Raw genomic sequence first — 27,058 nt, 5'->3', positions numbered from 1 at the left:
TGTTCAAGACCTGTCCTTGATGCCGCCCGGGCTTTAAGCGCAGCCCGGCGCTCGCACCACGGGACACGCAGAACGACAGGCTCGGCTCCCCCAGGCAAACCCCCCGCTCCCAGCCCCGCCAGGACGCGCCGGGAGCCGGGCGGGGCGGAAGGGACGGGGCGGGCTGAGGGGAGGCGGCACCGGGGCCGGATCTCAGCCGAGCCCCGCCCGCGCCCCGCCCTCCGGCGCTGGCCTTCGCAGCCGGGAAGGGCCGGGAAGATGCTGGAGACGCTGCGAGAGCGGCTGCTGAGCGTCCAGCAGGACCTGAGCGCCGGGTGGGTACGGCCTGCGGCACCGCGGGGCTGGCGGGGGCACCGGGAGAGGGACCCGCGTCCCGCAGCCCGGCCGGGCAGGGGGGGAAAGCAGGTGACCGGGGGCTGGGGAGGCGTGGACTGGCGCAGGGAGGGAGGAAGAGGAGGAGATTGCGCAGCCGGGAGGCGCTGCCGGGGCCGGTCTGTCACCCGGGGTGCCCCCCTGGGTGCGGGGACGGGCTGGAAAGGCGGCTCCAGGGTGCCGAGTCCCGCCGTGCTCCCGCCTGGGCTGGGCTGATGGCGGGCTGGAGAGCCTGCGGGGCCGCGGGGAGCAGCTGCGGTCAGGGGAAGGAGAGAGAGAGAGAGAAAGGGACGGACAGTCAGACAGACCGCAGTTGTGAAAGAAGATGTGAATGAGGTCAATTAACGCGCTTGAATTTTTAATGAAGTTACCGACCTTCAAGGTTTCATGGATCAGCCTAATCCCTTAAAGAGCATTTCTGGGCGCCGCTTGGTGTGCGGAGAAACTCGCTTTGCCTTGGAAGATGAGTTACTGTCACTTGGGGAAAAGGAGCGCAGGATAAGCGGATGGAACAGCCCCACGCTTGCACTAAAAAGTAGAAAGATATTCTTCCTGCGTTGTCTCCCGAGGTTTATTCGGCTAGGCCCCGTGTCGATGCTGTTTTTAGTACAAGCAGGTGGCCCACGTGAGTGTCGCTGGAAGTCAGCGAGTGGCCGCAGGACAAGGTCACGCCCGTGCTGCAGAGCTGGTGGCTCATGATGAGCCACAGGGGAGTATTGTGTTGTAATCAATTGCTTTTAAAAACTGTGTAGTCTTTGGCAGCGTTAAGGCTACCTTATATTAGCCCTATGGTAAATATTTATGTATAGTGAAGAATGTCTTTGTACCCTAGAAACTGAAAATATCTGAAATAACTGAAAATATAAGTTTGTCATTACTTGCTTGTATACCGTTGTATGATGGTCAAGAGAAACTGACAGAAGAGGCTGCCAGTCAAACAGATAAATTGCTTACATGTTATCTCTCTCCTCTTAGCAAACAGCAACTGAATATTAAACTGCCTTAAAAATGCAGACAAAAACATTGCTTTATTTCTGTCTGATTTTCTCTTTTGCTCCTCAGAGGAGTTGATATCTCAGTACAGTGTAAGGCTCTTTTGAAAAGGGTGTTTTTCACATGGTGAAAGAGAACAACAGAAAGGTCATAACACACCAGATCTGATGGTCATTTAGTTCTGTGGTTCTGTATTTGTGTTTTTCATATTTGCTGCAGTGGAGTCTGTATACTTCCATGTATTTTGCCTCCTTCCTGGTGTTGCAATGTTTTGTTCTGAGAACAGTCCCTGATTTCATAATGTCAATCTTTGTATTTTGGCAACTCCATTTATGTGCTCTTTTTCCAGTGTCCGGTCTTTAAGTGGTATTTTCATGTGTGGTGTAATCTCTTTTTTTTTTTTTTTTTTTTGGCCATTGGGAACCTGTTTCTCAGAACCACAGTGGCAGAGGCTGTGGAAGGTATCTTTTTTTTTTCCTTTAGTGTTCCCATATATCCAGAACACAAGTTGACCTGGTTTGCCCCCTCTTCCTTCCTAGACCGTGCAACCTAATTTCTTGGTGTTCCGGATTACTCTGTTCTGCACCCCACAAAGTGGTACAGGAAGTCATTTTGTGATATTGAGACTTCAGCTTAAAATTGTATAATTCTCAAAACCCAAAGAGAGTATTTTCTGTGGCCAACTTGTTAACTACACATAAATGCTTGCAAAGTAGAACAAGTTGAATTTCATGAAATTGCAAGGGGAAAGGTTTTCCAGGGCTTCTAAGACAATAATACCACTTCCCGAAGAGTATGGGAACATGATGTATTGCTGAAAAAGTTTAAATCTGGGTTGTGTGGTTTAAAGAGAGCAGTTTAGAGTTATCAGCCATTTCTGTGGCCTCCTTCCTTGCTCAGTTGTGTCTGCTGTCTAATTCTACGTGTCCTGTAAGCAAGGTGTCTGAATTTTGACCCATTCACCTATTAGCAAGTTTTTGCAGGCAGAGGAGAGACAACTAGAATGGATGCAGTGGAGGAGGGCAAATTGCACAGCTTCCTTCAGCAGTGGGCTCTTCCTCAGTGTGCTGTGGTTGTTGCTACCTGGCTTGGCTGTTGTAAGCAGCTCTCTGAGAGGGAGTGGAGACCTGCCTTAGCATGTCTTTTCCTAAATTGTAAATCACCTGGTGTGCTGTAGAGCTTTGATGTTTCTTTGAGTTCCTGGAAAACAGTGATCAAGACTGGGGGAGTGATTTGACTACTCCTCAAAGCAGCCTGAATATCTGTCAGTATATTAGGTTCTTTCTCAGTCCCTGGGTCACTCAGGATTACAGATCTCTCTGTCATATGTGGAGGATATCTTTGGCTTTCATAGTTCATTTCCATCTTGCTTGTGTCTCTGTCATTTATTTCTTACTGTCCTGAGCAATAAAGGCCTTTGTGACCACAAAGGGCCTAGAAATTGAGCATAGCCATTGCCTGGGTGATCAGGGAATAGCCAGCAGGCTTGGTTCTCACTGTACTGTGTCAGCTTGACTAGTGTGTGTGTGTGTGTGTGTGTGTGTGTGTATATATGCATATATATATTAAATATATGCATATATATATTAAATATATATATGCATGTATATAAAATATGTATATTTTTATATATGTATATATCTTGACTGCTAAAGAGTGGAAAGAGTTGGGGAGGGAGGGTTGTTTGCTTGGTTTGGAGGGTTTTTTTTGCTTTTGAGGAGCAAAATAGCAGTCAGTTTGAAATGCACTGTGTGTGAAAGAAGCCTCAGATCTGCTCAGTAGCAGTGCGCTGTGGTGATGCTGCTGGAGGTTCTGAAAGCTGGCAGAAGAAAAGTTGTGCTTCTGCTGGTTTTGTGTTGGTAGGCTTGTGGCAGGTGGGCTATACGTGTGTGTGTGACTGTCATGCTTTTCCTTGCCATGAGAACCTTCCTGTAAATGGTATTCCTCAGGGCTGGATTGGTTATTGCTAGGCATGTCTTTAGTTCCTGCCTGCTAAGGAAATTGTATCAACAAGTAGATGACTTATATACACAATTCCCATTAAACTTGTCATACTGAATTGTCTGATGCACTTCTACAAAAAATTTCAAGATTTAGCAGCAGTGTCACTAGAAATAAATTCATATGAGGGTCTCCACAAAACTAAGGGAAATTTGATTTTTTGTGAAACAAGCTGAAACAAAATTAATTGTAATAGACTGGAATTAAGACATTATGTGCTCAAGCAATTCATTCTCTGGTTTTGATGTTGTAAATGTCTGATGGATTTGTGTTCTGATTTGTAGGTTGAAGACTTTGAGCGACAAATCAAGAGATGCAAAGAAAAGTAGGCAAAGGTACTTTTGAATGTCTTAATATATAGCATTAATAGAAGATATTCTTGTTAAGAAAAAATGTGGCTCATATATATGAGTCAATTGCAAGAACATTTGCATATAATTTTACAAAATACTATTTTGACAACAGAGAAGCTTAACGAAAGCAAATGCTTTGCTTAATACAGCCTTCATTGATAGGCCTAAATAATTTCTAATGGCTGTCAATCAGTTTATAAATTACTATTTAAATTAAATGAATATGCAGTGTTTTTGTAGTACCTCATAGAAAATTCAGGTTGCAGTACACTGAAATGTAATTGTTTACAATCTCTGTGAATCTCTTGTCCTAAAATTGTAACTCAGGGGAGTTTTTTTTTTGGGTAAAAACAGAAATAGGAGCCTTTTTATTGTGGAAGATATGTGTGTAATGAAATACTTCAGTTTTCTGTTTCAAGAAGCTTTGATAATTGTGCTGATTTGTTTTTCTTTCTTTAATTGATTTGGGTTTTTTTTTTTTAGTCCTCTGCATTTTAGTTCTCATTTTTTCAACCTGTGTAAGCTGCAGCGAAAGACTACTTGTTGGCTGTAAATGACATCTGTGAGAGTTACTTCTTAAAATCAGATATGCTTTAGTGTAAAGCATGTTCTTACAAATAGTATCTGTAAGACACAAATACTGTTTGTGTCTACATACTAAGTAGACACAAATTTGTTTAAAAAGAAGACAAGTGCTAAAAATAAAACATCTGAAATGTGAAAGGGGTCGAGGAGCCTGACCAGTAGTGATTGAAGATGTTCAATCCATAAAAGCCCATAGGACCATATATGCCCAGAGGTATCTCATGAAAATCAAGAGGTACAAATTCCATGTTTCTCTGGGAAGAACGTATCCCCTGCAACAATGCAGGCTGGGGCTGACAGACTATCTGGGAAGTAACTTTGCTAAAAAGACCTTGGAGTTCTTGGCAGACAGCAGGCTGAATGAGAGCCAGGGGACATGCCTTGCAGCAGGGAAGTCCCACAGTTAATGGGGCTGCAAACAGCACCCCGACAGTGGGATTGAGGAGTGTGATTGTCCCCTGCATTCAGCGCGCCTCAGAGCACTAACTGCCCTGTCCAGTTTGGTCCCCAGTTTGAGAAAGGTGTTAATATTCTGGAGCAGTTTAGTGGAGGGCCACCAGAATGGCTGGGGCAGGAGCTCTGTGTATGAGGAAGAGCAGAGATGGGCAGCTCTTCAGCCTAGGTGACTTCTGGGAGACCTAGCAGCAGCCTGCCATTGCACGTGAACTGGTTAATGAGGAAACTGGTGTGTGGTGGGAACTCAAGAGGTGATAGAAATACGATGGAACAAGAGAAGATCAGACAGGAAAAGCTGAGAAAAGCTTCCTGAGACAGCTGCTTTGATCTCATAGCTGGTTTCAACAGGGGGGTGCAGTAGGAACTTCCTGAGGTCCTTTTCCACCTCACTGATTCTGTCACTTTTCCCTTGCTTAAGGACAAGAAGCTTTAATTTATGGTAGTTTGTTTTGGGTTTTTTTTTTTTGGTTTTTTTCCCCATTCAAATTGTTTGAATGATAATGCAAAACAGTCTATAGGGGTGATCTTCCAAGAGACAGATTTTGGATGACATTAAGATCTTCACATCCTTAGAAGTACTGTATTGTTAATTTTCTATAACTTATAGTAAGATGTCTTTATGCTTGAAGCTGTTATTAATGGCAGTGTATGCATCAAATAGAAAATCATTAGAGCATTAAACTGGCAAAGGTTCCTTAGCTTAGTATTTATTTTTGGTGGAGGATATATTAAGTGGAATATCTGTCTTGAAGGACATGAACTTGTGTAGTAGTCTTTTTTTTCAGAATGTTTCTGTGCCCTTTTTTCCGTTAAAATTATGTTCATCCTATATCTTTGTTAACTGTACTTCAAAATTATTCAACAGAACTTATTTTTAATGGACATGGTTGAAAAGAAGTAAGAATAGGCTATCATAAAACAACAAGGGAAAAAAACAATAAAGCAATCCTAGCTTTGGAATATTCTTGTAAGATACACTGTGTAATGCATTTTAAACCAAAATTGGCAAAGTGTTTGTGAAAGTAGGAGCAGCAGGAAACATTTTTGTGCTCAGCATATCTGTCAGATGTGTGTGCACACATATTTTATAACAGCCTTCTTTTCTTTAACAATGTTGTACATTTGCAATTTGTTTTATAGAACTGTTCAGTGTTTGCCAGAGTTTTCTGCTGGACTGGAATTACTAAGCAGGTATGACCTTCCTTTTCTTTATTAGTGTTTGCTTCCTACATTAGATTTAAAAAATCTAATTTCTTAAGAAAGAAATTAGAGAGGAAAATCAAAGTGTTGCCACTAGTTTTTTTGTTGTTTTGCAGTTAGCAGTGTGGGAGTGGTTACCAAATGATAAATGTGTGTTTAAAGCTTGCCCAATCCTGAAGTGTTGTCATGTTAATGAAACTGAAGTTCTGGAGGAAAAGTTGCATTTAAAAGATGACTAATGCGGAGAGGTGAAGGAGGCCAGCACTGAGTCCTAGTCTGTGATTTCATAACTTAGACATATTTGATACAATTTCCTTTTTTTTTTTAATTGGATGTGGTACATGTAAGATTACAATCTTGTTATTTTTAAAAATATTCTTAATTGAAAGTTGAGTTCCAAGTGATGTTTGAGGTGGTGAGTTGTCTTGTAAGTATTGTTTGGTCCATTTAGCTTTTAATGTCAGTTAGCAGGTTAAAAAACATGAATTGCTTTTTTTTAAAAACACATTATTTCTCACTGTATGTTTGTCTTGGCAGAACAGTAAGTACTGGAAAGAATTACACAGCTTTTTAAGCTGTAATTTCTGGCAGTACCTGCAAATATAAGCACAGTGACATCCATGAATTCCTTTGTAAGGAGAGCACAGTACGAAAAAGTAATTTGTCTCTTCTTCAGATACGAAGATGCTTGGGCTGCCCTTCATAAAGGAGCCAAAGATTGTGCAAAAGCTGGAGAGGTAAGAAAAAATAACAATGTCATGCATGAAATATTTTAAAATGTGTAAATAATTTTAAACTAAAACTTTTACTACCCACCTACAAGGTTAACCTTGGCCCCCAGGTGAACATCCACACAGCTTTCTTCACTTTCACAGTAATGTAAACAACAATGTACGTGAAATAACAAAAAAACTCGATGCAATGTAAATAGTTGCAAAGATGATGTTATATGTTACTGCTCTAGATCTTTAAATGCAGTGGGGAGTGGCTGGGAAAGTGCAGAATGTATTTGTGGTTGTATTGGTTTGTATCAGGGCAGGGCTGTGGCATTTACACTGCTGCCCACTCCTAGTGCACAGGAGACAGCAAGATTGCCTTGACCAACAGAAGATATTTGGGAAGTGTTTGTTTTTTCTCCTAATTTCATTCACTATTCCTGCCCTGGAAGCCAAGTGACAAGTTGTGTGGTTTATCTGTGGAATGAAGGGGAAGGAAATTTTCAGTAAGTGTTACTAGTGCATTTATCAGCACCAGACTTTCAGTTTCAAGCCATGTTTAGGGGCAGACAGTGTAATCTGGGTGGCCACAATGCAGAGCAGGACTGAGCTGTCTGAAACCTTCTCTTTGGCTGAGTGCATCCCTCCTGGCTCTTCTCTTCACTTAGAGACTTCTCTGTATCTTTTTATAATGGATAAATCACTCACTGTGTATTTACAGTAAGAAAGTCTCTTATGTTCTTCTTTCTATTGCCTAATGGTATGACCCTGCTTTTCCCTGCATTCTAGTGGAAACTTTCAGGCATGGGAGATAGAATTCTCCTTGCCAGTTTGGCATGTTTTACTGCTCATAATGCTCTTTTTTTCCTAGAAAATCTCATAAATGATGTTGTCACAATTTTATAATATTTGCTATAGTTTGCTTTAAAAATTGCAATTTTGGAAACAATGTGAGGTTTCATATATATTAAACTAATATAACCTAATCTCACATGTTATGGCTGTTATGGAAAAAGAGAATGAAAAACTTCCAGAGAGACTTACATTTTCCTTTAAAATCAGATGTTTACTTTACACACAACTCAGTGTATGCATTGCTTGTTGAATTTTGTTTTTTACTTTTTTTATAAGGGGAGAATAAAAACTATGTAAGCACAGAAGATTGACTGTGCTGTAGAAGACCTAAAGGTCCACTTGTCCAGTATCCAATTTCCGCTTACTTGTGCTGTCTTATTTATAAATGTTGAGTAAAGTGAAAATTTCAGGCTTCAATTGCAGCTTACAGTCTTACCATGTTAAATGGTAGATGTTAACTACCAGTTCCATGCACAAAATTTTCCTTTTAGATGATTATCATTTCACCTGCATTCATTTATCTCAGGGCTGAAATGTTTGTGGTGTTTGTCCCCATCTCATGGTGGCTTGTTTTGTTTTTTTTTTTTTGTTTGCTTTACTGTTTAACTGATATAAATACCATATCCCAATCTCAGAAATAGACCTGGCTTTTTTAAGTAAGACTGTTTGGTCTTTTAAAGTGTTCCATTTCTCACTGGGCCTTGGAATAAGTTTTCAAAATGTGTCTGGTGAAACAAGATGTTTTCTAAACAGGGATAGGTAGCTGGAGGAATTTGCAAAAGATAGTTGTTCTTTGAAAAGAATTTATATAAAGTGGGTAGAATTGTACATTTGAGAGCTCCTTTGCCCATTGCTCAGACTTTTTCAGTGATGCCCATAAAGACTATAGAAATTGAGGAATTCAGAATGCAGGTACAGCCACGGGCTGTAGTTGTGTGCAAGAGGAAGAAGGGGTAATGGAATTAGGAGCAGGGAAACAATAATTGAATCATCTGAATTATATATGATGGAAACGTGTGTTACCTAGGATCTCTTGATTCTGATGTTTTTCATAGAAAATATAAGTGAGACTTTGAAGCAGTGTATCCTTTTCTTAGCTTATTATATAATAAAAGTTAAGAAGAATGAAACAACAAGAATTTAAGTAATGTAGAAATGTGTTCATAAACACTTGGCACTCCTGCAGTTTGTCACAAAAGCAGAAGAGCAGTAATGTTATAAAAGCAACTTTTTAAAAAATATCATTCCTTTTACATTATTTTCTAGACTACTTTGCATGTGCAGGATTTTTATTTTTATTGTTAAGATGAAATTAGTATGACTGGCAACATTAAACTATTGATATAAATATGCACAAAATGGCAGCACTGTGATGTTGTTATTGTGCATCAATGCAACACTGCTGCCAAAATTTCAGGTACATCTTGCTTACAGTTAATAACATCCATTAAATACTTCCTGCATTGATTAGTATATTGAGAAAAAACTTTTTGTCATATTTCTGTTCAGTGCATTTTGAAATAAATATTCCATACTACAGGGGATTTTTTTGAGCATCTTATTTATTGGCTTGAGGAGTACACAAGTGGCAGTGCTGTAGGGTTGTTGTGCTGACCTTATGCTTCCAAATGTGTTAATTATAAAAAATTAGTCAAGACGCTCATGAACAGGTACAGAAGTTTGCAATTAAACACTTGTTTGTTGCAGCTGGTTGACAGTGAAGTTGTGATGCTTTCTGCTCACTGGGAGAAGAAAAGGAGCAGTCTGGTGGAACTGCAGGATCAGCTTCAACAAATACCAGGGTTCTTAGCAGATCTGGAATGCCTCACAGCAAGCCTAGGTAAGTTCTTATGGACATAACAAACATTCAGATCAGTACAAAGGATTAGGCTGAAGTTCAACTATTGTGAATGTTGTGATTACAAAATTTAATTTTGCTTTCTGTGGTAAAACTGTAGTTCTTAAACAAACTGTTTTTTTTTTTTAATTGACAAGTAGCAGTGGTTGCTCTCCCAGCAGTTGAAATTTTGTATGTGTTGGTATATGAAAAAAAAATTGACAAATGTTTGAACGGGTGAAAAATGCTATTCTTGAAGTCTTATTAAATTGTTAAGATTTTTTGATATCTGAAGTGATACTGAGCTTTTCTATAGGTGAATATTAATGCTGCCTATTAGCAAACACCTCACGTTTGTTAGGTGGGTTGCAATTTTTAAAACTTTACCAAAGGTTAATCCATTCATTTTATTAAAAAGATAAATGCTTTGGTGGACTATTTCTGGAACCTCTCATACAAAGCTGTTGGAAATTAAATTAGGAAATAATGTTGAGAACTCTTAGTCTCTGAAAGTCTCTACTGTTGCTGAGCCTTGAAACGGGCAGGCAGCGTTTGGCAAGCAGCAGCCCTGTCTGTCCACAGTACGTCTCTTGATGCTTCCATGAAAATCCATACGGCATACATCAAATTAAAGCTTCAAAAAACTTCTGTCTGCACATAGATTTTAGGTAGCTAAGTTCCCCAGGGACTGTGCCTGCACTTCCCTTTCTTACAGCTGCTGGGAAGTAATGCAGAAATTCCTCATGTGATTGCAAAACCAGAAATTCCTCTGTTTTTTTGTGGGGTGGGCTGGATTTTTGTGCTGACGCAATGCGAAGAAAAGGAGGGTTCTTTTCTGTCTTCAAGGGCTAATTTCTCATTCTGCCATGGTCAGTGGTCATGCAGAAATCAGCTTTTGTTCCTAGGTGGGCTGGTAATAACTTTGCTATTTATTCCTGAAGCAGGGAATATATTCTACTTTTTATTACAGATTTCTTATACGATCTTGTTTAATAAGGCTTTATCATCTGTGCTAACCATTTAATATTGGCTGTTTGAATAAAAATATTTCTAAGGAAATAAAAGTTCAAATAATGATTTATTAAAATACTGGGTTTAATATTACTGTGCAGTCCACTGGTAGCCCAAAGGTAAACAAAGTAATAGAAAGCTAATGAAATTGCCTTTATAGTTCATAATGCTGCAAATGCTGTAAAATCCTGATGAATTTGGGCTGCTTTCTGATTCCTAATACAGTTTTATGAACTAGAATTAATCTCACTCTGATTGTAGAATTTATTGGATAGGTAAGTCTCTAGATATTTTTTTGATACTGCAAAAGTAGGATTTAAGGAAGCATTCAGCAGCCAGCTCAGGGAAGGTAATGAATTTTGACATATACTGCTAAGGTTCTGGGATTTGAACCAAACCTTGAACTGAACCAAACAAGCTTGACCTTTTGTGTTGGATTTTAAGTAATTTATCTAAAATTTCTTATTAGTTTCTCCTAACAACTGTGTTTTGGGTTTTATTTTTTCTTTTAATAATTTTTATGGAGTCTATTTGAAGAGGTAGATGTAATTTGTACCAAATTCAACATCTAACCTTCTGAAGGTGATTTAACAGAACTTTGCAATATTCTGCTCATTGTTTTTAGTTTTTGTAACTCTTAAATAATTGCTTCATATAAATATAAACTGTATTCAGCTTTTCAAGAGATGACTATTTCTCTGACTGTAAATTTGGAATATGAGTAAAATATTCTGTAAAAAAAATGAAAATAGAATCACAAAATGCTGAGTTATGCACTCAAGATGTAATTTGTCTAACCTTCATCATTTCAACAAAATAGTTGGTTCTTCTGATATGTTATGCTTCTAATAAATGTATTAATGCTTCCATTTTGAAAGTAAGTAGGGGACCCTGGCTGCTTTCGGTGAAAGAAATTTCAGATAATGGAAATGAACCTTTTTAGTGACCTACTTAAAATTGGTATGACTCATGTACAGATTCTTCAGCTTTTGCTATGTATTACAGGACACGTTTTCATTAGCAATTTTATAAAGTTCTTTAGCTTAGGTATTCACATTATCAGTCGTCCCTCACTTGAAGTAGAAAATCTGTGGCTTCATTTGATAAATTTATTGTATTATGTAATGTCTTGTAGCTGCTACTGAGAATTTTGAAGAAAAAAGTTACTCTCATGTAAAGGTGGAAAGGACAGTTATTGCCCTTTCAAAGTGCAGAATTGGAATCATCACTTAAGCCAGTTTTTGGTTGAGATGTTGTAGAAAATATCTCCTCGCTGATATCAGCATACTTAGAATGAAATGTGTTTTCATGTTTGAGCAGTGGCATTTTGCTCAAACATTGGTTTTGGTTTCAGCAAATCCATACACACAAACATTAATCCAAATCCTTTTTTCCTCCCTTCCTTTTTTTTTTTTCATTTAAAGATCAGCTTGATGCTGGTTTCAGAAAGACTGCTCTTGTATATAGGTGACAGATCCAACATAGGTTGAAAATGTTTTCCTTGTGGGACTGCAAAGAAAATAAGGCTGGGCATGTAGTCACAGAGATAAAAGCCTTTGCCTCTTAGTCTTTAGGGTTTATTTTAAGTAAGGACTAGATGGGTGTGAAAATTTGTTGGGGAAACAGAACATTTTGCACTGCTTAGGAGAAGCATCCTTGTTTATATCTTGAGCGAAAGGTCAGTCTTTTTTTATTACAGATTGTGTGTCAAGTATGAAAGTTGCCATTCTCTAGCTTTGCAAAATTCGTCTAATTTTTTCAGAATTTGCATTTATCTTTTACTGAAAAAATCTGGTAAGATGTTGGGAAGATTTATGTAAAACCAGAGAATTTTAATAATATTGTGTAAAGACATCTGTGTTCAACAGGGAATTTTTCTCCATAGGCTCCAGGGCACAACACTTCAGCAGAGGGGGTTGTTGTATTAGGTAGGGATATATATGTGTAAAAGGCATACAGTTTGGTGCTGTAAACTTGGAAGTCCCTGAGGATTGAGTACACAAGGAAAAGGATCCTAGTGGTGTACCTGCTATGTAGTTTCAGCAAAGAAGCTGCTCTAACTTCATGTAAGTGGTATAATAATAGCTGGGTTTAAGATCCTTTCTGTGAAAACAGATAAAAATTGTGCACTAGTAGAACTGTAATTATATAAAGTTTTTCCTTTTTTTTTTTTTTTTTTTTTTTTTTTTTTTTTTTTTTTTTTTTTTTTTTGCAGCTGAATTGAGCTCTTCCTGGTCTTATATGTCTTTCACTGCTCATTTTAACCTTTTAGTAATCCTTGCCCTTGTAATCTCTGTGTGGCCTAGCAGTATAGAGACCATCTTTGATATAATTTGTTCCATCCTTTTTGCTTTTTCCCTTTCAGATAGAAAATAAATGGGCTTTGTAGAAATGTCTTTAATACTCCTGCATGGTTTCTGTTGTTTGAATGGCTGGGACAGTGCAGGAAAGCTACACCTAAAGTTAGTGGAAACCTATTTTCTGACATACAGCTGTGATTTAGCTATTCTAACAAATTTTGTACTCATACAGAACTACAGATAACACAGGTTTCAGTTAGAAAAGTTACGTGGTACATTTAAATTAGGTACAGTTTAGAAAGAAGGTGTTTCCTGGATAAAAAAAACTCGTGGTTATTGAGTTCTAGATAAATACTTTAATATCTGATAGCTGGTGAACCATGGAAAACAGTGTATGCTGATAGAATATAATACAGTGTAATGTCACCTGACCAAACTTTAAGCATACTTCAAAAGGATTAAAACTAAGCATTAAAGTTTCAAATACTGTTGTTATGCTTGTGGTAATGTAAGAAATATAGCCCAAACTGTTTTAATTGGAGTGATGTGACACAAAGAAGAAGTTTTTTGGTTTTTTTAGCTAATAAAAAAATACTATTGCTACCAAGTGTGGCATATTGCTGTATATGAAAAGTCTTAATCTAAAGGTAAATATGTTTTTTAAAATCTGGAAAAGATTTAGAGGAGATGCATTTTTCACAGCCTAAGTTTCAAATTAATTAAATCTTTTGTTTTGTTTGGCACTGCCTTTGTATGCACAGTGCATATATTCTCTTTTGGGTAAGAGAGATGTTAAATTCTCAGCTGTAGCTGCTGCAATGGAGCTTGTCTTCAATTTTTTTGTGAAAAGCAATTTTTCTTTCACTTCAGATAGGAAAAAAACTTCTGAAACCTCTGTTGCAGTAAAGCAGGATTGTTGCCTCCTGGAGAGATCTCTGGTGTCCATTTCTCTTCTTCAGGAGCACAGTGTTTTCTGCAGTTCCCGCTAGAGGCTGCTCAAATGCAAGTGCTAGAAATCAGTTGCTCTCTACAATTCACTTTCTTTCATCCTCTTTATTTTCCTATTCTTTGTTGTTGTCTTTTAATATTATTTCAACAGCAAATACAGCAAAGCAGGTGGTAGGCATTTTTAAGTGGAAAAAACAGTGGTTGATAGGTACCTTAGTAAATTATTTTCAGTCCTGCTGTGTTTGAGAATTTTGCAGATTAATAAGGGAGCAATTATTCTGAAAAGCAAGTTAGCACAATACAGGTATTTGGATTTTAATGCACTCAGAGAAGTCTATTTCCTAAAGAAAAAGGGCCTACCAATCATAATTGTAATAATGATATTATGCTTTGAATACATCTGGATTTTGTGAGAGAAAATTGAGTATGTTGTAAGTGATGAATGCTCCACATCACAATATGTAGAATGAAAACATTTTTTCCCCTCAAACTTGTTTTTGCATTAATTGTCAATTGCCTTTCTTTATTTTTTGTTGTCTTTTGCCAATCCCTCCCACTTCCCCTCAGTGATCTGTATACAGAAAAATAATTTAGGGAAATTTTTGTTGATTATATTATTCATGTTTCTCTTTCCTGTTGTGGATCTTCTTTGTTAGGGGCTAAAAAATGGTGTTAAGTGAAGCTGAACATATGAATATGCATCCTAGGAAATTTACTTATGAAGTCTTAACCTCTCCTTTTTTAGAGGAACCACAAGGATGGCTATTTATAATGAAGCAATGGCTAAGGAAGTTGAAATTATTTATTGTCCAAGATAGGCTTCAAGTAGAATGGCCAAGCCAGAATGGAGGATTTGGCTGATGCCTTCAGCTTCCTGTTTCCTTTTTTTGAATATCTGAAATACATTAACTCTGGCTGCTATTTGTTTGTAAAAATGTGAATTATCTTGCTCCTGAATTTACCTTCCCAGTGGTGTCGGAGAAGGCCTGGCAAAAAGATGAATAATATTCCTGTAGTTCACACAGTTTCATCCCAGAGTGACCAGCTGGTTAGGGTTTGGGAAAATATATTCTCCACTGTGAGATCCTGAGGAGAGACATGAAATTTAGCATTAATCACTGTCAGGGAAAGTGATTCTTTGATACCAGGTTCACATGGGTTAGTTCAGATGAGAAAGGACCTCAGGAATATTCTAGTCCAAATTTCTACTCAAAGCAATGTGAGCTATGAGATGAGATCAGTTTTCTCAGGACATGTCATAGACAAGATCTATTTGAAGTTGAGACTGAGCAATTATGTTTAAAGAAAATATTAAGGGATGTGTATGTAAAATAGGTGGATTTAATTGTAAAATTTACATGTGTATGTAAAATAAGTACGTCTCTATATTTAGCTTATCAGTAAAGGGTCTGTCTTCAGAGACATAAATATCTGTTGTTTTATATTACCATGGCATCATGTGAAAGTTAAAATTCTCCCTGTATGCTTTATTTTTGTTTCATTTGAAAAAATGAATATTTGACCTGGCTTTGGCCAGCACAGATTTATTCCTTGGATTGGTACTGTGTAGGAAGTGCTAAACTGGCAGCCTGCTCAAGAAAGAAAAGTATGAGTTCTGAGTGCTTCTCTTCCTCAAAAACAGGCCAGGATCCTGTGTCACTACGATGCTGGGACAAATAGGATGGTTCAGCACCTTACTACAAGGGAACCTCAGATAGATCTATCTCCCTTTAATGTGGCTCTGCTGCCACTCTTCACTATGGGATTTGTGATGAGATTTGTTTGTCTTTTGGAGCCATTTATATGTGTGTAATTATCACCATGTTAATTATTTACCTTTATGAAATCCTGTTTCTGTTCAGGTGAGCTGTCTGTCCATTGATGCAGTTAGATACTCATACAAGTCTTTCTTACAGCCCAGCTAGAGGCAAACTTTGAGGAAATGGAGAATCATCTGTTGTGTCTTGAGGAACTATGTGAACAGTGTGAATTGGAAAGGTACAAATGTATGCAGACATTACAGCTGGAAAACTACAAGAAAACAAAAAGGTAAATAAAACACTTGTTATAAATATAAATTAGCATACAATATAAGCCTTTTGTTATTATCCCCCCCCATATATAATATTATCCCTTTTATTTTAATGTTCTAAAGAAACAATAGTCTTTGACAGGATATTGCTTATTTATAGTAGATTCATTGAATGTCTTAGTGATGAACAAAGAGTACATGTGTTTGGAAAATTATCACAACATTGTTGTTAAGATTAAGTCATGTTTATTATTCTCCACAAAGAATTGGAATAAGGGCTGTTGTTAATAAGCACAGATAAACTGTTGTTTCTTTTAATCCCTTGCCCTGGTTTATGGATTCCTTTTTTTTTTTTCCCAAGTACCTGTCAGGTTAGGAACTAAATTTTTCTCTATTTTCCTTTCAGTATCCAATCCTATAAGTACCTTTTATTCTGTATGAAAGGTATTAATCTCCTGCCATTCTCTTACTTGTAAAAGCAGAGCATTAATTCTTGGAATCAGAGTTCAACTTACAGCAGTATGTATGAAAATTCAGAACTTTGAACTTGTGAGCTTCAGGTTAGCCTAAAAGATAAAGTAGCAAGAGAAAAATATGAAGCCCTTAAATAACTGTTGACTTCCTTGATTTTTGTTACCACCAGTGCCAAAAATAACCTAATAAAAGAAGATAAGAAGAACAGTATTACATTCATTATATAAATTAGGAAATGAGGAGTTGAATTGAAGCAGTTTGTCAAAGACAGTGTCTGACAGCCTATTAGGGAGGGGTGGGTGGATGTGGATGTTGAACTGACATGGGAATAACCAGGGTACTTGATCTGTCCAGGCAGGAGTCCTGCTGCTAGCCAGGGAAAGCAGCCTGGCACTCTCCTTGCCTCCTTGATTGTGGAAGCAAGTTTGATAGATGTGGTAAGATCAGAACAAGTGGTTCTCACAGTTCTGATGAGGATGTGGTGACTGAAGGTGGGACTGTGCCAGACAGCACTGGACACATTTTCCTTAGCTTATCTGTGTTCACCCTCCTTGCCATTCTTGTAGCTCTTTTTATTTGAATGTTTTTTTTAAATCCAAGTCTCTTCCCAAAGGATCTATTCACCCCTGATTATTTTTTCACTAGTGATTCTCAGTTATTATGTGGGGAATCTTAGGCTTCTGTGGTGTTACAGGTCCAGTTATTGAAGGAGTACTGATGTTGCAGGTTCTACTTTCCAAAAGGTCTCCAATACCCTTCAGTTTTCTGTGAAATTTGGCTGTTTCTTATCTAACTCACCTTTAAACATTTGTGAAATCCAGTCATCCCTCATGGTCCTATCTGTGGCTTTTGTGAGTATCTTATTACTTTATCTGTCACATCTGGCAATTTCTCATGCCATGACCCTTTAATTTTTCACATCCTGTTCAGTTGTCTTAACTTCAGGCCAGGGCCTCAGCAATGGTCTGTAATTTTCCTGCAGCCTGGATTGCTTCTTTCCCAGGTCAGGGCAATTCCATATTCTCTCTCCAAGAAGAATCAACAGCAGTCAGTATGGCTGAATATTCACTTGTTCAGACCTACTTCAGTTATCTAAATATCTAAGAGTAATGAATCCAAAATTCTAAATATGTGCTATTTACCCAAGTAACGCAATTTAAAAATGCATATGAAGCAACAGAACTGATCCCATTTAATTATCTTTCTACAGTTTTCTGAATGATTTTTGGTTCTCTGCCATCCTTGCTCCCTTTCTCCTAGCCACTGCTTTCAACGTCAAAATAAAGTGTTAAAACATTGCCTGCTCTGCTTAGCAGCATCTAATCAGTTTTATAAATAGATTGCTAAGCAAGCTACTTAGTGTAATTGTAAGCTGATTACATTTGGTCAGACCTAGACAAAACAGGAAAAATGCAGGTAATTTCTGGTTGATCATTACCACTGTGTTTATTTAGGTAGGAAATTAAGTGCTAGCTCATTCCAGGAAGGACCCTTGCCAGTGTAGGTGCTTGAAGAGCGAGCAGCCGGTTAACTTGACGTGAGTGTGATTTGTGGTGCATCTTTGGGACTTGTACCCTGTCTTTCTCTCCTCAGTGCTTGGGGTTTTTACTGTGATACCAGCTGAAGGAATCAAGGAGTGGGGAAAGGCTCAGGAGTCTATTCTCTCTCTTTAGCACAGAAATTATTTTCAGGGAGTAAGTGGTTTTGTGTTTGGAAAAAAAAAAATCATTTCATGCGTTTTGACAATATAGGGATGAAAACTGAGATGAATCTGAGCTCTAGAAACTCTGATTATTTTAAGCATGTAACAAAACGTAATTTCATTATAAAGTCACTGTAGAGCTTAAGCTAGAAGCTCATGTATTTCAAACCTTTTGAAAAAATCCTGTATGAAAGACTTAGAAGAAGGTGCCTTAGGTCAACGTCAAACCTATGAAACACAGCTTATGGTAACTATGGGAACTTATTTTAAGAAATAGGTCTCCCTATTAAATAAAGCAACTTCATTTCAGTTCAAACAGATCAATTTTTTCCCTTTTGTCATTGTGTTGAGTACTAATTTCAAAGTAGATTCATCAATCTGCATCTTTTCCAGGCTATTTAAAAGCCTGGTGTTTGGGGGATTGGTTTTGGGGGCTTTTTGTGAGCTTAGTTCTGGAATTTTAATATTCTCTTTTTTGTGTTTAAATCCATTGATCAGGGTACCAGTACTGTTGTATGAGGTCTAAATTCCACCCTTCTTTTCTCTGGTGAGTGTCCCTGCAGTCGTTTGCATCAATCTTAGCATTAAACCATGTAATTTTGTTTCCTGTCTTTTTTTCAATCAAGCACAATTCTTCTTACCTTTCCTTCATTCTCCTACTGAGGATATTCTGATTGCAGGAAACTTTGTGTCTCCTTAGTCTCATGTGGCAATTTTTGCTTTCCCAAGGGCACAGTGTCCTTTAGGAAGCGCTGTCAGGAGCTCATTTCTGTGTCATTTCTTAATGTGCCCTGAATGGCAGCCTTGTGGTGTGAGATGAAATGTTTCTGACCTGAAGCTGTACTTGGCCATGAAGCTCGTTTGTATCCATTTCACCACAATTTGAAAAATAGCACCTCCTGATTGTTGTGTCAATTAAAAGGAGCTGCCCAAATGCAGCATTTTGTAGGAATACATTGGGAATAGCAGGGTCTTTATCTCTGGAAATGAGTGAATGGAGTTTACTGTATGTTATTTGACTGAAAATGTAATTGTCTAAATGATCATTTTTTAGCATGTCTTTTTTAAGAACCTGCTCTGTTTTTCAGTATTTGTCAGCTTTGAGAACTGACACAGAAAGAAAATAAATGTAAAAATCTAAAATACAAACCTTAGTGAGACTACTGTTTTTTTCCTTTTTGACGTTATTTAAGCAAATGCTTTGCTTTAAGAAAAAATATGTTCTTTAAATTTATGTGTATTCATAATTTTTTAATTGTAGAGGTGTTTTTTTTTAGTGTAATCCCATGCTTTCATAATTGATGCACTAGGTGAAGAATTGGACAGACTGTCATAGTTTTTGTTGGATGCATTGCCATGCCATGATGGTGCTTTAGTGCTTCTGGGGTACAAGAATGTTTGATTTACTTTCTCAGAAGTAAATCAAACTTTACTTTATTCAGAAGAGTATAAAATTTATGGCAGTTGCATTCTGTAGATTAGAGATGTGTATGAGAAAACTAAGTCTTAGTTATTGTTGTTTTCTTCTGCAAACTTTATCTCTCTTTTTAATTGCTTTGGGAACAAAAGGAACAGTAAGGGTTGTTGATGTAGGTGCAGTGCCTTATCTGAGGCCTCAACAACATAAACATTTGAGAAGTACATACAGAAAAACTTCCGTATCTGTAGCTCATGGTTAGAGCCCATAGCATTCCTCAAGCAATAGGCTGGGACAGTACTCTGTACTGTACAGCGTCCTCAGTGGTGATTCCTTCCCACCTGGCAGAGATACATTTAAATTTTATCTCCACAACCCTTTGAAGCTTTGCATGTAATTTATAAAATTTACTTTCTATATGTAAAAAAAGTGTATATGCTCCTTTGTTGCAGAAGTTTCAAGCAAGTATATTTTTCTTTCCAACGTTAAGTGCATTGTGAATTATTTCTGAGACCTGAGCTACATGTTTGATAGTTCTCATCAAAGTTTTCATTAGTGTAAATTTTCATGCTATACTCTTTTTGATCAGTCTTCTGGTGGTGTAGATTTGGAGCTGCCATACCTCTGTGTAAGTGGGTATCTAAATAAACATTTTTGCAAGGTTGAATGCAGAACTTTTGTTATCTTCAGGAGTTTTACTGGCAGATGTGCAGTGGATGACTGGCTTTGAGTTTTCATTAGGCATTGTATGAGTTTCTGTACTCACATTGCAAAGATGTTTTCTGTCCTGTTTCATGAGTTTGAATGCAGCATAATCAGCAATATTGTATATAATATAATCAGAATACAGCAAGTGTTTTCATGATGATAACTGGCTGGAATTAATTTTATGGCCATTAGTTGTTGCACTTCTTTGGCAGACATGTGCAATGAGAATTCCTGTTGATCCTGAAGAGACTTGCACAAGCTTTGGAAGAGTTTAATGGATAATTTTGCTTCCTTTTTTTGTAGTTTGAAGGCTCTAAACTTTCTTTTTTTGGCAAGAACTCTTGGATTACAGTATTCTGCGTATGCCAAGCCAAAAGAAGCATGCTGCTTCATTATTAGTGAATTTTACTCCCATCAGTGCTCCAAGTATTTGGAAACATTGGTCAAGACTGAACACACAGCGGATTTGAAGATTGCAGGGGTTTTGGCAGTTTTTTCTCTTATTTGCAAAGTGTGAATGTACGGTATAATTTATGTCACTTTTAAGTTGATTTAATTTTGCCCTTTTTCTGGTGATCTTTGCTCAATACAGAGAGACAATGACATTGTTACAAAGAGATTTGCTGCTTACCTTCTCCTTATAGTCTTGTTTTCTTTCAAATAGGCAAATAAAAGACCTTTTTCTTTAGCTTTTGTGACCTGTGGTTAAAGACTGAATGTTTGTGTTGGATCCTCTGTACCCTACAGCACCTTTTAATAACGTTGTCTAGAAAATAAAACATTATGTGTTACATAATGTTTTAACATATGTTAAAACATTATGTGAATCCTGCATAATTTATCTCTACCTTTATGTGGTGCTTGTTAGTGGGCATAATCTGCAAATCCTGTCAAGCTGTTAATACCAGGCATTCTTTGTCCAGACTTACTGTACCAATAATAGGAACAGATGGTTTAAGACTGCCTTAATCATAATTTTGTACCCTCCCTCTCCTCAAAAATGCATTATTTGTATGTGTAATTAATTCATTGTGGCTAGTGGCAGAAGAACAGGGCTGAGATGCTTGTCGTTACCACACTAAAATTTATTCTCTGTGCTGTGCCTCCTGATAAATTCTGTGCTTCTTCGCTATGGATTATTTCCTGAGATCTTTAATAACTCCTTTCTACTTACATTGAAAACCAGTTCATTTAAAAGTAGTTTAAAAGAAATGTATGAAATGCGTTCACACTGACAGTGCTTCTGTGAGGGAGATTTTACATTCCTGCGTCAAAGGGATGTGTTGAGAATGCCTCAAGAGATACAAGTTGTAACTTCTCTCTGGCACAATTGCATTCATGCTGTGTGGAACCACATTCAGCATTTTAGGTGAAGATTGCACATGGAGTCACAAGCTCCTTTAACTTGTTTCTGTGAATTAGGGTTTTACCATGTGTTGCTTACTGAATAATGTTGGCCAGTTTTTTAATACTGTCAGTTTTCTTCTTTTTAATGCTTATGTGGAAATTGATGTCCAGGTTAAAAGAAGATCTGCAGTTTCTTGTGTGGCTTGCAGGAACTCTTTTTCTTTCTAGAAAAAAATGGTGGAGTTGATGGTGGAGTTGGCCTTTGGTGGATTGTTTGTACCTTCTCTGAAACTTCACCTTCTCTTACATTCTCTGTAATTTCCCAAATTGTAGATTCTCTTTATATTCTCTTCTCAAATTTCAGCTTTAAACTTTGGTTCCTAAAATTTTGGTTGTATGATAAAAACAAACTGTTGATACATATATGTTTTAGTGATCCAAAGAGGTTGCATACTAAGGTATTTTTTTTTTTTAAATGTAAAAACTGTTGAGTTTTTTGGATAACAGGATGAAAGCAAAAGCATTAAAAACTGTGTCCTGTGCAAAATCCTACATCTGAAGGCATGAGCTTTTGGTGGGAGCTAAGCATTTTCTCTGCATTGCAGATTCCAGTTTGGAATGGTTCTAAAGGTAAATGGCTTGTGTCTGTCCCTTAGCAGAGGACAAGACTGCCTGTAATGATTTGACTTCTACCATTTTCTTATGATTTTAAGTCCATCTTCCTTATTTTTTACAGTTCTTTTGAATGATAGTGCCTGAAAATTGGCTCCCCATGTTCTTAAGATTTGTTGGGGTTTTTTTGAAACATTGAAACAGAAATGCTTTCACTGTACCCTGGAATTGCTGGGTATGATAGGGGAATGCTTAGTTTTGGTTGTATTTATTAATTTGATTACTAGTTAGTATTGGTAGCTTCTAATGGAAAAATTTGCTGATCAGTTCCATCTTCAGGATTGAAGTTAACATAGAAGTTGTGCTGGAAAACAGACTTCAGCTACTTCTGTATCTGCATGAGTATGGAAGCAAAAAAATCTCCATTGCAATATTATTGAAATGCCTTAGTTCTCTGCTTTTCTCTTTTAGTGGATAAAATGTCACTTTTGGTGATGGAGAATCCTGACCTGTCTTCAGTGTTTTGTCAGATGAATAGAAACCCTTGCCTGCAGTTCAATTCCAGCAGTAGTTCAGTAATAGCGTTGGTTTTTACTAATTTTTCACTACTTAAAGGCTTTCTATTGCTTCAGTCTCAAGTGTATTTCAAAGTAGTAATTGGCCTAAGCGTCTCCAAGGGGTGCTCAACCAATCTCAGGGATGAGGAAAACAATTTTATGTCAGGATTCACAGAAGTGCTAATCCTAACTACAAAACAAAAGTACTTAAATTATTTCTGTGCACCCTACAAGTGACATAGGTTTTGAGTTCTCCGTATTTTGGCTTTTGCTTCTGATGACATCCAGAGGAAAGTCCCAGAGGAGAGATCTCATGGCTTTTTAGCTTACTAAAGCATGAGTCAGGCTATGGAAGAGTTTTTTTTTTTTAATACATAATTTTGAAGACTTAACTGTACCAGACATAGTAGAGGAAATGCAGCATTTCTCAGTTTCTGGGTTGGATAGTGTTAGGTGCCATAACTATTTTTATATTAATTTGCTGATAAGCATCTATCCTTTCTTCAAATATATTTTTTTGTAAATAGTATTTATGACTCAACAGTTATTAACACATATAATTGTAAAATCTTTCAAATTCAATCCTCAATTTTTAGCATTTATATTCTGTCTCGATATTGTCTTTTGTTATATATGAGTCTAGTAGTTGGAGTTTATTGACTGTTACTTTCAGAGCCCGTGTTGTAAAATTGTTCCTGACATTAATTTAGGACTCTGTTGCTTTCTTATCTGCCTGTTTTCTTCTTGAAGATCAAGTAAGAAATTCTGTCAATTCTGGCTGGTGGCATCTTTGTAAGGAATGTGGTGTTTCTATAGTCTCCTAGGTATTTAACTGGATTCCTTGATCTTTAGTTACACTTAGGAAATTGATCTTAGTGTTACAGCCCTTTGCAAGATACAGTAGAACCTGAGATTTTTTTTTTTCTTACTGTTGCTGAACAAATTAAATTCCCTTTGATCTCAGTAACTTAAAGCAGGATAGTTAAGCCTTCTGGTCCTCCCATATTCTGATTCCTAGGTTTATTTTTGTTTGTCAGTGATACCAGTACAGTCTTCCTAGTGTCCATCTCATCTGCTCAGTGGCTGGAGCAGGGTTAATTCGACAGTGCAATAAAAAGCCTGAGGGGAATGGGAAGGTCCTTGGGAATTTGTATCTGCCTTCTAACTAGATTGTAACTCTAATTGGTCACGTCAGATACCCTGTGGGACAAGTCATATGTTGTAGACTATTTGTTTCACCTGTTGTCTCCACAATTATATGTTCTTACCCCATATCCTGAATCTTAACTTTTCTGTAAATGAAGAAGTTGAGACCACTGACAGCATCATCATCAGAACATTCCAGGTATCTTAAAAACTGGTGACTGAGTTTGATGTGTACAGAATTTCACAGAGTAATTCAGTGCCCCTCCCCCCATGAAAACAAGCAACTGGAAAGGCAGGGAGTAGCACTATTGCCTGTATGTGTGGCCAGATAGTTTTCATGGACATAACTTCAGTGCCAGTGGAGCCTGTACAGCCTCTTAGGAAGGAATCTGGGATTTGTAAATTGCTCTGCATACAGAACGAGATTACTTCTGAAGTGTCTCCATGCCTTTATAGTCTGATTATGTTCGACTTTAGCTTGTTATTTTAGCCTTTTTTTCTTGCTCAGAGGTGCTGAACTTTCTCTTTCATTGAAAAGAGCTATTCATATTATAATGTGCCTCCTAATTTAGTCCTTTATTCTGAAAGCTTACTGTTAACTATGCAAAGGTAAAATGTATTCTTATATGAGTAACTAGCCAGGTTTTTCTGTCAGTAGCCTAAAATTGAGTAGCTGAACAGCATGTAGTCAGATGCCAGGTAGTTGTATTGCTCAGTGGTCAGACTCAGCTTGCGCGTTCCTTTAATCCTGGACAGATGCTGAGCAGCCCACAAGAGCCTTCATGTGTAGAGAGGCCAGAGGCAAGGCAGGTGTGTGTTTTCCTTCTAATAGTAGTGGAAAGGGTTATCTCATCCATCTGTGAAGTGCATTAATGTTCTTTTGGATGAAAACTCTTTAAGATCCAGGGGCATTTCCCTGTGGAATGCTTTCAATTGCCGTATATATCTCCTTCTGCTTGTCTTTTAACCTTGCTTTGAAGGCCACTTTTCTAAAACTGCTTTCAATTTAATCTTTTTAATTTTAATTACTCTCCCAAATTGCTGTTTCTTTACTTTGTCTGTGTTCCAAATATGAAGTTCAGTTCTTAATGTGAGGTCAGTGTATTCTGCAGATGACCTTTTGTCACTAGACTCTTAGAGAAGACAAAGGAGGTATCTTCCTTCTGGCAGTTTATCAGCAAATACAAAGACATTTATTTACTTGTAAAGGGGAGAAGTGTAATACTCTGTTATATGTTTTTCTCTGTACATCTGTGTGCCAGGTCTTAATTACCCAACTAGAAAATGTACTGATATACTCTTAAGCCATTTGTTTTCCCAATGTCATCACAAGTCAGTTTCCTTTCCGCTTCTCAGTTTAGTATCATGTTCTTACCAAAGCTGCTGATAAATGAGATTAAGGATTAAAATTTTTAAATTTCCAAGTTTTTATTTGGATAATTTGACTTAATGAAGAAAAAAAAATCTTTCATGTTGCTGATGCTGAATGTGGTTTCAGTAAGCATGTACTTCATTATGTATTTCTAAATAAAAGTTTTATTGAAAGTCATGTGAGAAACCACAAGATATGATTAATTCATGCTGTGTAAAATATTAAATCTTCAGTCTTTGGATCTGAATTGGTATGAGGATACTAGGAAGTACAGATCCTTAAATTTCAAGTCTGTATTTTTGCTGTATACTAATCATAGATACTTTTAATTTTTCAGAGGGAAAGAAGTTTTTGTCAAATATTAATTTCCAACTTTCTTAATAAATGGTAATTATGTATATGGATATAGGAACAACATCTTAGTGCATCTCAAACCTAAAAATATTGATGGATTTTGAAAAGGAAAATTCTGGGGGTTTAGACAAAATGAGTGATTTGTCACTTGGCTACTGTATTACCATCTTGTTTACTAATCTCTTTCGACACAATGGCAGTAATTGTTTCGTCTTTCCTTTTGTAGACATGTGTCATAAAATCTCCTGATTGTTGGTGTAAGTAATGTAGTTTTTCCCCTCTTACTTTCACAAGATGTTTCTTCTGCTATGGTTTTGTTTCAGTCCATGGAAAACAACCATTTCCTGTGATTGTTGTTTCCTCAACTACTCTTCCATTATTTTAAAAAAAGGATGGCGACTTGTGAGAGTGTTTAAGAATTTTGTAACTCTATTCAGAGTATACAGGCTAGGAAAAAATTTTTGGGGTATGAACTTGCAAATCACAGGTATTGTAAAGTGGCTTTTTTCTCTGATATAACAGGGAGAAACTACCTTGGGAAAGGGATGGAGGAAAAGCAGGAAAGGAAACAGATACTCACAGGAAGTTGCAACTATTAGAATTCTTTACTGTGAATCACACTCTAGCTTATTTCCGGGTAAAGCACCCATTCTTTCAAAAACCTCTATTTAACACTTGGTGACAAAAGTGGGATGTTCTCTGAAAATGTGGAGGTAAATGCATTCTCTTGCTTCTTTTATAATATTTTGGCCTGCTTAGAGAATAAACTATTTCAGCTTTGAGTGAGTTTTGTCTGTTCTTGATGCAAGAATAAATGCTGAATTGCATCATGTGTTAAGGGATAGAAGGAGTTATTAAGGTATAGCATCTGCATTGTGAAACAGTGTCCCTGGTAGGTGACTGAAGAGTGCTTTAGTCAGTGGATAGAGAATAGAATACTTTATCTGGTCAACTGTGAATTCAGTCTTTATTTTTCTTACAGTCACTTTTGCTTCTGAATTCAGAATTTAACTAGGCATTCTCTGAGGTGCAGACTGAAAAAATGTTTGATTTAAATGAGTGTTTTGTAAGGCCAGCATTCTGCCTTATCTCAGTTATTACATTGATTCTTCTTTGGCCTTAAAATTCATGATGAATCACTGCGTTGTAGTAGTTGGAGCATTTTGCAATTTCTTTACAACAGAGAAGATATTTCTGTTCATTTTATAGCTTCTGCATTCACAATTTCATAACCACTAAAAGTAGAAAGTGGCCTGGTACGAAGGCAAAAGAGATATTCTTATCTTTTTCTTCCTTTCTTAAGCTTTCTGGTACATGGGTACTGTGGGTTATGTGTCATATTCCATACTTGAAAATCCTCTCCTCTGAGGAATGTCACTGTATGTCTCTTTGCCTGTCTTTCTCTTTGAGCGATATTGTCAAATTTTTCTCCTTCACTGTTGCAAAGATGCTTTTGAGTAGCATTGATAAAAATGGAACAAAAATTGTTATTCACTGTGCTGTAAATTGGAAAATCTCTGCTAAGTAAAGGATGCTTTAGTAACTAATGCCTTAGGAAGTCTTGGTTATTTTTGGAGCAGTGTATCTGGAAATTATGTAGCTAGATATAAGTGTGCAGAATTTGTATAATTGTACATGTTTATAAAGAAGTGGTGGCCTAATTTAAAACAGATTGATCTTGTTTGCTCTAGGTAAACACATGTAGTACTA

The 27,058-nt window shown here is 37.3% G+C and overlaps 1 protein-coding gene across 1 annotated transcript in view; it reads left to right on the top strand.

Moving 5' to 3' along the window:
* The first annotated feature begins 218 nt into the window (after nt 1–218).
* Nucleotides 219–27,058, top strand: part of DTNBP1 (dystrobrevin binding protein 1) — a 62,125-nt gene continuing 35,285 nt past the window's right edge. Inside the window, exons 1-6 of the mRNA XM_058036793.1 lie at nt 219–314; nt 3,651–3,701; nt 5,901–5,951; nt 6,637–6,697; nt 9,239–9,371; nt 15,544–15,676. Coding sequence (XP_057892776.1) covers nt 259–314; nt 3,651–3,701; nt 5,901–5,951; nt 6,637–6,697; nt 9,239–9,371; nt 15,544–15,676 — 485 coding nt within the window. The 5' untranslated portion in view covers nt 219–258. The remainder of the gene's footprint in view (nt 315–3,650; nt 3,702–5,900; nt 5,952–6,636; nt 6,698–9,238; nt 9,372–15,543; nt 15,677–27,058) is intronic.

The sequence above is a fragment of the Melospiza georgiana genome, chromosome 1 (assembly GCF_028018845.1).
Source record: "Melospiza georgiana isolate bMelGeo1 chromosome 1, bMelGeo1.pri, whole genome shotgun sequence".
Taxonomy (NCBI): domain Eukaryota; kingdom Metazoa; phylum Chordata; class Aves; order Passeriformes; family Passerellidae; genus Melospiza; species Melospiza georgiana.
Note: the sequence above shows the minus strand (reverse complement) of the source record. Positions and strands in the feature narration are given on the sequence as shown.